At 43.1% G+C, this 14,038-nt stretch overlaps 2 protein-coding genes and 1 long non-coding RNA gene across 3 annotated transcripts in view; 2 read left to right on the top strand and 1 right to left on the bottom strand.

Moving 5' to 3' along the window:
• The window catches only part of LOC140065435 (uncharacterized), a 255,509-nt gene that overhangs the window by 140,368 nt on the left and 101,103 nt on the right, over positions 1 to 14,038 (top strand). The window lies entirely within an intron of this gene.
• Positions 1 to 14,038, top strand: part of LOC140065232 (uncharacterized) — a 37,229-nt gene that overhangs the window by 13,429 nt on the left and 9,762 nt on the right. The window contains exon 4 of the mRNA XM_072112833.1: positions 8,915 to 9,066. Coding sequence (XP_071968934.1) covers positions 8,915 to 9,066 — 152 coding nt within the window. The remainder of the gene's footprint in view (positions 1 to 8,914; positions 9,067 to 14,038) is intronic.
• LOC140065455 (uncharacterized) lies at positions 8,358 to 10,965 on the bottom strand. The gene is made up of 2 exons (XR_011847921.1): positions 9,534 to 10,965; positions 8,358 to 9,321 (listed from the first exon to the last, which is right to left on the bottom strand). It is a non-coding gene; the product is annotated as an uncharacterized lncRNA (long non-coding RNA).

The following is a 14,038-nucleotide window of genomic DNA, read 5'->3' as shown; positions in this document are numbered from 1 at the left end:
TTATTTTAAGCAGGCCAACAAAACTGACACATTTTTGGCCAGGAAACTGCTTAGCACCAACTGTTCATGCCATATGCACAGTGTCTGGTGCAACTACCTCAAATCCTACTAAAATACATAGGGGCACATTTACTTATAGGGCCACCGGAGTTCACTGAAACATAAAAGATAAATACCGATTGAGTCGGACTGCCTGGCGGCACGCCCCTAATTTGCGTACCATGGAAGCCAGCGCAGCTGTGCCACAAAATATTGGCATGTGTCACAATTGCAGCGCACACACTTCTTAAATAGCTGTGCGGTTTAACCCAGCCCTTAGTAAATGAGCACCATAATTTTTTTGCTGACTACTATACAAAACTGTATTCTGAGTTTCAAGTTACTGTACCCTATACTATTTCTTCCTTCTTGATCCAAGCATCTCTCCCAAAGGTCACTGGAGACCAACTTCAGACCTTAAACACCCCCTTCTCCTTGGAAGAGGTAGAATTGGCGGACCCTCAACTCAAATTGTGCGAGGCCCCAGACCCTGACAGGCTCACTGCCCTCTACTATAAAAATATCCCTCAGATGCTTTTGAAGCCCTTGTAGAAAACCTTCCATGCTTTAACGTAGGAACATCGGAGACCTTTCTGAGACTCATATCACCGTAGTCCCCAAACCCTAAAAAGACCACACATTCCTTAAGAACTTTAGACCTATTTCCCTATTGAATATCAATTAAAACTGCTAACAGGTATCCTGGCTAAAAGCCTGAACAATATTGTCCTATCTATAGTCAAAAAGGATCAAGTGGGCTTTGTCTAATCTAGGCAGGCCCCTGATAATGTTAGAAAAGTAGTAAACGTGATTCACCAGTCCAATTTCTCCAAAACTACCATGGTGGTTCTTGCCCTAGACATTAAAAAGGTCATTTGGCCGCACTTATTTTCTGTGCTTGAGGGGTTCGGTATCAGAGGTTTTTTCCTTTCTCTTATATTTTCCTTTCTCTTATACTTGTTTCCTTTATACCACCCTGAAGCTCCCGACCCCTGCCAGGTCCGTCATCCAGATTGCCAGGGGCACCAGGCAAGGCTGCCCTGTTTCCCCAGCATTATTTGCTTTGGCAATGGAGCCACTGGCCAGACTGATCAGGGCTAATCTGAACATTGAATTGGGGGGCAACCAATACAAGATGAATCTGTTCACGGACAACCTGCTGCTGACTGTAACAAAGCCTTTGGCATCATTGCCTTATCATTCTGGGCTAATGGATAGGTTTGCCTGTTTATCTGGCCAAAGTGTAAACTTGTGTAAAGTGTAAATCTGAGACACTCTTCTGCAACATCACCTCCCACACTGCTAACCTGATAGAATTAAATTTTGACTTCAAGGCCAGGCCCAATTATATTACATATCTGAACGTCAAGATTACACCCTCAGTAGACACTCTGTACTCAATGAACTTCCCGCCGATGTCTTGGCAACTTCAATCTGACTTTGCTAATTAGGATACCTCTACCATATCATGTGTAGGGCACATTAACTCCATAAAGATGAACACACTACCTAAAATCCTGTAATTGTTCCGTTGCCTCCCCATTCATGTCCCTGTAAAGGCCCTACAAGATTTCCAGAAGGCCATCTTCACTTTTATACGGGTGGGCAGGAAGCCTAGGATCAAGACCCCCTGATGCACCTTCATAAGGGAGTTGGGGGAATGTCAGTTCCCCACATTGTTAAGTAATATCAAGCGGCTAGTTTAGCACAAACAACAGCTGTGCATGGAGGGACTCGGGCTCCCCTGTGGGTCTCATTGGAATCATCTCTACTTAAGCAATTATCCCTGCTGGGAACGTTTTGGGATACAGGTCCCCTGCCACCCAAGTAAGCACTAAGCGTCCCTTTTACCTCCCACTCACTTACAATGTGGCGTAGGTTGCGCAAGTCCTTCTCTGGTGAACAATCAACTCCTGATATTACCGCACAGGGAGTTTAAAATAGGGACACATCCACGAGCCTTTAGTTGGTCGAGAGAGAGGGGCTTGATGCAACTCCGTCATTTCCTAGATGGGGATAGGGTAACTACAGCGGCTGCCTTCATGACGAAACATGACCTTGCCCAATCACGCAGGTTCGAGCTAGGGCAGCTGCTCCATTTTGCTAATTCTCTGTGTCATCAGACTACTCTCCTAGGCATGGGGTACTTTGAGATTATTTGCAAAAACGACTCAATGTCTAGATGTATTTTGTCCACTATATATTCAATACTGAATCAACCACCTAGGGACCAGAAATTGCCCTTCATGATCTGTCAGGAGTCAGACCTGAATGACAACATGTCATTACCGAGGTCAAGACATTGTTGTGAGACAGTAGCGAGGGTGATTCTAGTGGAAACGCCCATTAAGATCCTACATAGGTACTATCTGGTTCTTGAACGTATCCATAAATTCTTCCCCTCTACCCCTTCCCCTTTGGTGTACATGCCCGAGGGTGATAGTATTTTGGAACCACATTGCTCAAATGATCTCGACAATCCTGAAAATGACTGTAAAGCCTACTCCTGTTGTTGGTGGATAAGCCGCAGAAGTTTAAATAATAAGCTCACAAGATTTGTCTGCATGGCAGCCAGGATTCATATCACAACCCACTGGAAGTCATCGATCTTGTCAGTGGACCCGGTGAAGGCAAGGATCTCGCAGATGTTACTTTATGAAAAAAATCTCTGCAATACGGTATGATAACATAGAGGCATTTTAGAAAATGTAGCAGCCTTGGATGGACTATGTCCAACATTGCTAACCCCTCAGCTCAGTTAGCTTTGTGCTGACAATGGGGGTCATTTACTAAGGGCCCGATTCGCGTTTTCCCGGTGTGTTACCCGAATATTTCCGATCGGATTGTGGCGCATCGGCGCCGGCAAGCGCGCGACGGAAATCGGGGGGGGGGGGGGCGTGACCGAACGAAAACCCGGCGGATTCAGAAAAACCGCCGCATTTAAAAACCGAAAATGTGTCGCTTGGGACGCGCTTACCTTCACTCGGGTCAGTGAATTTCAGGGCATCCGGATGCTTTTCAGCGCAGCAGCGCCACCTGGTGGAAGGCGGAGGAACTACCTTAGTGAATCCCCGCCAGACCCGAATCCACCGCAGAGAACGCGCCGCTGGATCACGAATGGGCCGGGTAAGTAAATCTGCCCCATTGTGTGTGTTTCTGGGGGCAAACTGTGCCTGAAACACACAGGGTCTGATTAACACTTTCAACTTTTCCCTTGGAGTGCAGATGATACGCAGATGAGAAGTTCAGCTTAATTTGTAATTGACCACATAGGGATCGCCAGAAACGGGAAACAAACTGGACCCCACGGTCTGAGACAATGTGCAGAGGAAGTCCATGAAGTCCGAAGATGCACAGGAAGAACATGCTGGCAAGGCGTGGAGCTGATGCCAAACATGGCAGAGGAACAAAGTGGGAAAAGGAAAGATCGGTGATAAAGTCCATTGTGTGAGTCTACTGGCAGCTGGGTAACAGCAGAAGATGAGATGTCTTGTTTCGCGCACAGGAAGTGCAAGAGCTTGTTTCCTCCTTGCCAGGAGGAAAACACCAAAGGTCCACTGGAGAGGCGAGAACCAACAGTTCAGGAGGAACAACATGTAAGGGGCAGGATCTTCCTCCAACAACATCTGAGGCTCGAGAGAGAGCATCGGCCTTCACATTCTTCTCTGCAGGACAAAAATGTATCAGTAAATTGAAGTGGGAAAAGAAGAGAGACCAACGAGAAGGTCCTGGATTGAGATGCTGGGCAGTGTGGAGGTACAGGAGGTTCTTGTGATCAGTATAGATAATGCCATTCTTCCAAAGCAAGTTTAATGGGCAGAAGCTCCCGATCACCAATGGAGTAGTTCCTCTCTGCAGCTGAAAGGTCAAAGAGGAGAACCCACAGGCTAGAGTCCGGCCTTTGGTCCCCTTCTGGGTGAGACCGGCTCCAGCACCAACAGATGAAGCGTCAACCTTTAGCAGGAACAGTTTCTCAGAATCAGGGCGGGTGGGAACAGAAGCAGAGGAAAAAGCAGACTTCAGCTGAGCGAAAGCCTCTTCAGCCGCTGGAAGCCCATGGCTTAGAATTGGCGTTCTTCTTGGTCAGCACCACAATGGGAGATACCAGGGACAAAAAACTGCAGGAGCACAAGAAACTGCTGGTAGTAATTGACGAAGACCAGGAATCTTTAGATAGATCGAAGTCCCACTGGACGCGGACACTGCAGACATGGTGATGTTGTTTCATAGTGAGTATAACCATAAAGAGTGTGAGTCTCTGCCTGAGGTCTAAAGATATGTGAGAGACTATACCATTATTGTTTGGACTGCGCTGATTTCGGCGAGAAATATGTATGTATTATGGTGATACTCACTCCGGCATAGATCACAAAGATCCAGCAGGAAACACAGGAATGGGCTGGATATTTACCAGGGCAGGTGGCCGGCCAGCACCAATTATCGGTGCGCTGGCCCTTTAAATTTTAGCGAGCCGGCATGCCCTAGGACAGTGATGGCGAACCTTTTAGAGACCGAGTGCCCAAACTACAACCAAAATCCACTTATTTACGGTGAAGTGCCAACATGGCATTTTAAGCAGCAACTTATTGCTACCTGTTCTTTCACATTTTTCAATCGTATCGGCCCCCTGAGGCCGCCAATAAAGTTGAAAGAAGGAGGGCAAATTGAGACTCTCATTGTAGCTTCTCCCAAGGGTCTCTCTTTAGAGGAAGAATGATGGGTCCAGCAGGAAGACCTCCAAAGATAATGCAGCCCTTCTCATTTTTCCTGCAGTTCTAAATGGCCAATGAAGTGTCGCTATAAAACAGTGCTGAGAGCAGCATCTCTTAAGTTGCCTGGGACTGCAGAAAGATTTGGTGGATTTGTTCCTGTCTGGTGAACTCTGCCCTGGGGCGATAACCTGAGTGCCCACAGAAATGGCTCTGAGTGCCATCTATGGCACCCGTGCCATAGGTTCGCCACCACTGCCCTAGGAGATGTTGACATGTGCACTGGGGTGCGGGGACCTCGGTGACCGGCACTGGAGCCAGGGAAGGTAAGTTAGGGTGCAGGCTGGCTCCAGAGGCACACAGGTGCTCCTGCGGCCCGGGATAAGGGTCACAGGAGCACCCGTGCCCTGACAGGATCCAATAGGATTCAGGTTTTTTTAAAAGTTGGATGCAACTTCCACCCCTCCTTGGTCGCAATATGTGTTCCAATACTTGGAACCATTGCTGTGATAAATTGAGACGTTGGCTCTGGAAATGGTACGGGACTGGGAGTTATTGTAGCTTATTGTAGATTTATATTGACCAATAAGGTGTTTTCTCCTACATAAATCAGGCCACATGGGCATTTGATGAGGTACACCACGAAATTGGTATCACAGGTAAAGTAGTCTTTGATGGGATAGGACTGGCCTTTGTGTGGGTGGAAAAAACGGTCCCCTTTTAGCACACTAGTGCACTGAAAGCAAGAGAGACAGTGTAATATACCCTTCTGGGTGTTCACAGGAATTGCTGGCGTGAAGTTTGTATGTTGGAGCCTCTATCTGCTCGAATAAGGGTATCCCTTAAGTTAAGTGGATGTTTGCAGCAAGGTAACAAAGAATTCTGAAATTTAGGGACATGTGGTAGAGCTCTCGATAGAACTGACCAATGTCGTCTGAGAAATTGTAAGATTTTATTGGATGCTGGGTGGTAAGTGTGTACAAAAGGTATTTGTTCTGCATGTGTGCATATTCTCTTGGATGATCCGTTCTGGATATCGACGCTCTCTAAATCTATGAGCCATCTCCTGAAGTCTGGTATTTTGTAGTGTGGTATTGATGACCAGATGTCTCACCCATGTAAATAGAGATTTGGGTTTTGTCTTTTTTGTAGCTGGAGAATGACAACTGGAAATTAAAGGAGGCTGTTACGATCTGTGACAGCCTGTGTTGAAAGAATGTGTATAAGCTTTTCACGTCCCATATAACTCTCGCTGTGGATGGGAGTGGTCCCAGAGAGTGGTTAAGTTGTAAGAATGCAGATGTGTCAAGTAAAAAAGATTGTGTGTCTTTGATGAATGGTGTCAGGACCTTTTCCAGCAATATTGACAGAGGTGATAGGATGGAGTGAGTGGAGGCGACAATTGGTCTCAAGACATTTATGTAAAAAAACTGTGTAATTGGATATGAGTTTGTCAAAAAACGAGCTGTGGATGTGGAAATAATGCCATGCTTTAGGTACTGATCTAATTTCGCCTTTAATTGAGATCTAATTCTTTGTAATGGATCGTTGAGCAGTGCTTGGTATAGCTGGCAGTCATTAAGTTGGCTTAGACATCTTTCCGCATAATCTTTCTTGTCCATTATTACCAAGGCTTCGCCCTTATCAGCAGGCTTGATAATAATTTCTTTGTTCTTTAGTAATGAATAAAGGGCTTGACGGTCAATGTTGGATGTTGCTGTGAGTTTTGTATTGACCTGCATTCAGGTCATGACAAAACTGTTCCAGGTCCCTATTAACCATTCTGATATCGGCATCTATGGCAGGGGTGGTCTTAGGTGGCATAAAGGTGCTTTTATTTTTCAGCCCAAAATGTTTAATGTTAATTGTTTGGTCTGTTTGGACTGTTCGTGGTTCAAAATAGTTTCAGACCCTTGGAAATACCCTTAGAGTCTGATATTGCGATAAAATCTTTGTAAATCCATATCGAGCTGGAATGTGTCCAGCTGATAGGTGGGACAGAAGGAGATTCCTTTTGTAGTAAATCTACCTGGGCAGAGTTTAGGGAGAAGGAGGATATGTTAATGACTAGTGATTGAGGGTTGGACACGTTCCTACCTGTGACCGCATCGTCATCCTAGATTTTTTTTCTGCTTACCACCCTACCTCTTCTTCTTCCTTGTGATCTTGGGCGTTGATGTAAAAAATTGTGTTGTTGTCATTGTGATGTGAAATTGTCCGGGCCTGAATCCGAAAAAGAAGATTCTCTTTATGATGTTCTGTTGAAATGAAGACCATGTCTGGATGGATTATTGTCATGCCATTTATAAATTCGTTTAGGTTGATCTTCAGTGTCTCCGAGAAAGTTACGTCTCTTGGTTGCTTCCACGGACTTGAGGTGTTCTTTCAAGTATATGGAGAGTTGTTCTTTCTATTGTGTGAATTCTTCACCTGTCGGATATTGGATAATTGTTGTTCAATGGTTTCAGTTTGTAGTTTAAGTTGTTCTATTTCCATGTGGAGATGAGATACAGTGAGAGTCATGAGGTCTAAAGCACACCGAAGCCCACACATCAGAATCCCAGAGTACCTTTTGTACACACTTACCATCCAGCATCCAATAAAATCTAACAAATTCTCAGACAACATTGGTCAGTTCTATTGAGAGCTCTACCAAATGTCCCTGAATTCCAGAATTCTTTGTTACCTTGCTACAAACGTCCACGTAACTTAAGGGATACCCTTATTCACTTATGTTTTGTAGTGTATGACAAAGGTCTATGTTAGGCCAAAATGTCACCAACTGATATTAATAAAATTGCACTTGGCATCAACACAAAGGAGTGTTTGGATTAGTTTTATATTCGACTTCACTTGGGGTGGAAACGAAATTTGAGGTGCGACCGTACAACTTTTAATTAAATCTAAGAACAAACCAAGGATAATCATGATGTAATACAAGAAAAGTGTACAGAACTTTATAGTACAAAGTCATACATCTGTATTAATTGTGAGAACTAAGAACATGATGCCAATCATCATCGTACATTTTGATTCTAAAATATATATTTATTATTGAGCCCATCTGTGAAGGAACCTTCATACCACACAACGTATGCAAGTCGTGAGATGGCCCATCTGCTTCATCGCCATCCTGATACTGCATGATGATTTATTTTGAAATTGATGAATCAAGGATATATGATTTTATCTTTTGTTCTGTGGTAGAAAAATTTTCGAGAAAGTGAATTTATAATTACACCTATTACCTCGTCTCTATTTTTGGAGTGAGAGATTTATGATGGTTTATAAACCAACTCAGTTTTTCTAATGTCTGGATTGCTCGTTTTTCTTTCTGAATCAGAGACGTTACCGAATCTGCTATAATCAACAGATTGTGGATGCTTGTTGGGAAATTAATAACATTTTGGTGAGGGAGGAAAAAAATTCTATCATGTATTCTTGCTTTATTATACTGATGATCCTAGGATTCTTTGTGATAGATGCCCATTGAGGATAAAATGATAGAAGACGCTCTCCCCCTCCACTTATGAGTCACTGTTTTTTGTTTTGACATGATAGATTTTAAAACAGAAAGCCCCTATGTCCTTTATAAAAGGACCAGCGCCCTTTTCCTTGTTTTTCCTAGTTCATGAATTGGTCCTGTGAATCCTTGGGGTTTCGAAAGAAAAAATTTCTAGGTGTTTTCTTTTTTCTGGAAATCTATTTTGTTGTCTACTGCTTTCTCTAGAAGATTATTAATTTGATAAAACACCTTCTTTTGCTGCTAATGTTTTCAGCAGAAGCATCTGCTAAGAATCCAGTTGCTGAAAAAAGTAGAAGAATAGTTTGTAATAACATTATTATTTCCTGAGTAGACGGTCTGGCTTTCGGTCCACAGGATCTCTGTGCGCACCCTCAAAGGGGAGGTCTGTCTCTAACCTTTTGTTTTATCCAATGTTTCTGTTTCTTTTTCATCAAAGAAAAGGCGTTTTTTTCGAATCTTTGGTGATATTAGCACTATTTTCAGGGAATCTCCACTCATCTAGTATTATGTCCTTCAATGTTTGGTTAATTGGAAAGAATCTCTTCCTTTTAGCGGTAAGGCCCCGGAATAGTTTATCTTGAATAGACTTTGGTTTGAAAATATCTTCTATATTTAAGGTGTTTCTCGCTGTTTTTAACAGATTGTCTAACTCAGAAATATTTTGAAGTGCAACACTTTTCAGGCACAGAAGAATCTCCATCGAGCGAGTCCTTCCAGGAACATGAAGGAGTTGCTGATTCTCTGTCTGACTCTGAACTAGGATCTGACAACCTAGGTTTTTTTCGGTTCAGGGTCAGGGTCTCTTAGTTAGGAAAACATAATTAAGGATGACTGTCACTCTTCCCTCATGAAATTCCTTAAATTATTAAGTAAATAGTTTTTCTCCTCTTGTAAAGCTTTAGTTAGTCATTCTGCACACAAAGTTTATACATATTACCTCTTTTAGATTATGATGTGGCTTTCTCCTTAGTCTTTTCTTTTTCTTTACTCTCATTCTCTTTACTATCTTTGCGGTCTTCCTTTTTCCTCATGTTTGAATGTCTATTCCTAAAAAGAAAACCCCCATCACACTCAATATACATTTGTGTATTTTAAAATGAAAAGCCCTCCATGGAGGGAGCACACTCACTGGCATCACGGCATCAATAGTGGAAGAAGTCAAGTTGTCTGCCATCATGAGCACAGGACACACAGCTTTACACAGCCAGTAGGAACATTAGTGGCAGGGCAGTGAACACAGCCAGAAGATTTCAACTTACCACCTCTCTGCCAGCCACGCTGGCGACACGCCAAGGGAATACTTCCTGGGTGTGGCTTTACTGTGCATGTGTGGACCGTGCGGCGCTATACTGCCTTCACAATGTATTGCGGAATCTGGATTCTTCTTGGGGGGGTTTATCCAAAATACGTCAACCTGTAGGTGCCGTCATGGGCGACGTAATGTAAAATATAGATAAATAGGTTTTCAACCAGTTTGCGTTCTGCATCTGATATATCGGACAATGCATTCTGTTAGATTCTGCCTGTGGCCGATGGCTGGTTCTTTTCGATTTAAAGGCAGATTCTAATAGAATGGATTAATGCCGACAGCATAAACCATGTTTGGGAGTGACTGCCAACCTTGAAATGCTAAGGGTCTTCCATTTCGGCACAAGGTGGAATTCTCAGTTGGAAAGTGCTGCTTTTCTTTTGCCTAAAACTTAGTAGTTTTAATTATGAAAAGGGAGTTGAGAATTGGTTGTGGACTTCATTACGTCCTCACATAGAATAACCTTTTCGTGGAGATTGTCATACTGGAAATCTTTCAATGATGATGAGGCTCTGAGAGCAGCCACCAGGGACTCCACTGCCAACGCAAACAATAGTGGCGACAGCGAGCAGCCCTGACCTATCCCCCGATATAATGAAAAAGAGAAGGAAATAATTGTATGTACTTGTAACTTAGCCATAGGGGAGGAGTATAGCAATCTAACTCAAGCTAAGAATTGTGACCAGAAACCAATCTTATGCCGCACAGTCATAAGAAAAAAAGGCCATTACACACTGTCGAATGCCTTGGCTGCGTCAAAAGACCTGACCATGGCATTCTTTGATGCCTGTATATTCAAGAACAGATGGAGTTTATTAACTGCCGTGGACATGTTGGGCATAAACCCTGCCTGGTTAGGGTGTACTAATGTAAAAATACAGGTTACAAGTCTATTTGCTAACATTTTAGCAAGAACCTAAAAATTAGCAAGAAAGGTGAATACAGTATCGTGTAAATCTCAGGAAACCCCACAAGCCCCAAGATGGACCGCAGATTATTTACTGTATGGCTGGGTTTGTGGGCCGTTACTCTACTGCATGTACCTTGCAGTCCATGGAAACTATTTGCCCGAGGTATTCTATGCTTTTTCAGAACAGATGACATCCGTGGGGCCTTAACTTTAAACCATGGTCCTCATGCCTAGCTAACAAAGGTCAAGCTGTTCCAGGTGTTCTATGAATGGGGATGAGAATATCATGATACCATCAAGCTAAGTAAGCAGACACTCATAGTTTAAAGGAAATCTACCACTGGATCCCGGCCGAATGACCTCCTCCCACCACCCTCTGGGCTCTGTACCACTGACCCCAGGATATATTTTGTTTAGGGACAAAAAAAACGATAGTATCACCCTGGCGATGGGGGCCACACTTCCTGGAGCCTGACTCCTCCCACACATGTGACTAATCACATGACTATGACATCATCACAGGTCCTATAGCTTCTCCAGCAGCCCAGAGCCTGACTCCTCCCACACATGTGACTAATCATATGACTATGACATCATCACAGGTCCTGTCCCATGTATCAGGAGCTCTGCAGTTGGAGGTAGGTGTGTAGTCACCGGGGACATTTATCAGTGACCCCTCACTCCCATCTCACCCAACAACTTTATCATCCCCCCCATCCACAGGAACAATCAGACTTGGTACAAGCTCTTTAACCAAGGGAAAAATGTATTTTCCTTCATGTAAAGACACCGTGCTGCATCCTGATCCTCTAATTGTAAGTGGATCCTGTATATTACATGCATCACATTTCCTCATCCACGGGGAGAAGAAATAATTCCATGTCCCTTCCCTGACCCCTGCTCCCATAATCTTTATTCTACTCGTCTTGGTCAATAATTTGATTTTAAAGATTAGATTCTGTATTGATGACAAGGGCTGTACCGATAGCAGAATTCTGAGTGTGATACGATTCCCAGAAAAGTATCACGATACTCGATACCAATACTCTTTTTTATGTTTAGGGTGCGGTCACATGAGAAAGGCAATGCAAATGTCTGTGGGCGGGGCTAAGCCTGATTGCATTTACATTTCCAATGAAACACGTGCGATCAGTAACGGTCACCAGTGATTGGCCAGGAGATCTTGAGTGTTTTATGACAGTGCAGTATATGTGTTGTACAGGTTGTCCTTGTTATGTGCGGACATTGAGAAAATAATTGCAGAATGCGTTATTATGTCTCACATGCAGACCACGTGCATCCATAGAAGGCAATGGATCCGGAAAACAATGAACGGCACATGCATCACATCCGTATGCAGACTGTTCTTTCTCAAATGTTGCTAGGCAACCAACTGGGCAGGGCAAGAAGTAGATTATAAAAAAAATGCACGTGAAAAAAAAACGGATACAATATGGACTGAACACCAACATCACGTCCACATTTTTTTTGCAGTTGAGCAGCGGATATGCCCTTCTGAATGAGCTTTTTTTTTTTTTTTTGCCTTATAAATTTTTATTAATTTTATTTAACTGCATTATATGCTTTAACATTTTATATTAAAATACATTGTGATGATATAAAGAGAGATCTCTGAGAAGATGCGTCTCTATATACCAGTGCATGAAGTCGGTGTCACAGTGTAACTATATGGAAGCTCTTAGTTGCATAAATTCCTCCAATTGGAGTTTAAATAATATAGAGACCTATAAACGCCAGACAGGACTCAAAGAATTTTCCTTTCAGTGATATTTTAAAGTGATACTTACTCGGCTACTTGGTATTGTAGGAAGAGGGAGAATGTGTAGACAGGGCCGAATTATCTTTGAAGGACTTCCTGCTGGATTCTTACCTTCTTTCTACTGTGTTGGTGTCCTCAGGAGGCCAGTATGATTGGACGTTGTTGCAGAACAGGGAGCAATAAGTTACTGCATTCAGCAAGATTAGTAAAACCTCTTCAAATCTCATTAAAAGGAAGTCTACCACATGGGTGCGGGGCTTATGAAACAGGATTCACGCTTCTTTTTGCTTATAATTGCTTAATTTTTGAGAATTTTTAATTATGCAAATAAACCTACCGGAAGAGTGTGAGGCTTGACAAGCTGCATGTGACCCATCAGCCATGGGTTGTGCACCCACGATCTAGGCTGAAATGATATGAATGTGCCTGCACTTTATGTACATGTTCAGTAGTGAACTCCTCCACAGCGAGCAATAAGGCGTTGGGAAGCAATGTCTGCAATTTTCTTACAACTGCTAGAGTGATCAGGAAACCAGAGCTGTGCAGTCTGAGCCGGTGACCCTTTTGGTGGTCTTGGAGTGTTCTGAATCACTGGCGCAAATTTATTAGGACCTGAAAAAATCGCAAATGCTAACTTATTGCTAGCACTGTGATTATTTAGCACTCTCCGCCACCTTCACACCAGTGGGGCATAAAGGGGAACGCAGCTGGCCGCGCACTTGTTGTAGCTGATGACTGATAAGTCACCGACTGCGTTTATCTCTTTGCCAGGCAGCCATCGCAGCTCCGGCCTCTTGATGCAGCGGTGGGGCTATCATGTGGTGGCCCACTGTGTTATCACTAATTTTTAAATTCACATTCAGCCACTACAATTCCCTCCACATCTATAGTAAACTGGCTCCAAGATAGTGATATACTGTATAAAGCTGTCAGTACTACTACAGGTAGAGGACCGTACAGAAGAGGAGAGTCCCACAAATCAGTATCATACTGCAAGTTCATAGATATAAAACGGGAGCTCCTGTGTGGTGCGCAAATCCCAAAGCCCAATTTTACAACACAATCCATTCCCACTGTTTTATTTTTGGCCACTGAGGCTCTACACCTGTTTTTTGTTCCAATTGTTCCAATTCTATGAAGATGTCCTTTCTTTCAAAAGTTCATGGAGAGCATTCCACCATCAAACCATACGATAAGAATAAGTCACTGTTTAGACCACCTTGCTATGCGTTATCCTTCTCTAGCATTATTCAACCTATTTCAGAAGGAAGGAGGCCATGGATAACGAATATAAGGAGATTCCCACAGTCAGGGTGCCTGGATCTATGAGTAATGTCCCTGGTTTATCATGAGGGATTTTGATGGTGAAATTCTTACCTCAGATTCATGATCTTTTCAAAGAAAGGAGATCATCATAGAAATAGAACATGCCAGGTGTAGATTTCATAAAGTAGGTTCATTTCAGATGAAATGCAGCTGATGTATAGTTCATGTTTTACTTCCTGAATGATTGTCTGAATTGGTCCCTCATTTTATTAAGCTGTCTACCAGATGACCTGCTTACACTTTCATTTCATCTCCTTCATAGAGAAACTCATATTTTAATCCATGCAAGAGCCAATATCCGCCACTGATCATCAGTATCTCCTCAGTGTTTTCTTATGTTCATTTCAGTAATTGTATTTTATATGTTTTTACTTTGTCTCATCTACTTTTCTTTCAGGTTAAGAAGATGGACAGAGACACGAGGGTGGAGAGAATCTTC

Source organism: Engystomops pustulosus, chromosome 6 (assembly GCF_040894005.1).
Source record: "Engystomops pustulosus chromosome 6, aEngPut4.maternal, whole genome shotgun sequence".
Taxonomy (NCBI): Eukaryota; Metazoa; Chordata; class Amphibia; order Anura; family Leptodactylidae; genus Engystomops; species Engystomops pustulosus.
This window is presented reverse-complemented; position numbering and strand designations above follow the sequence as displayed.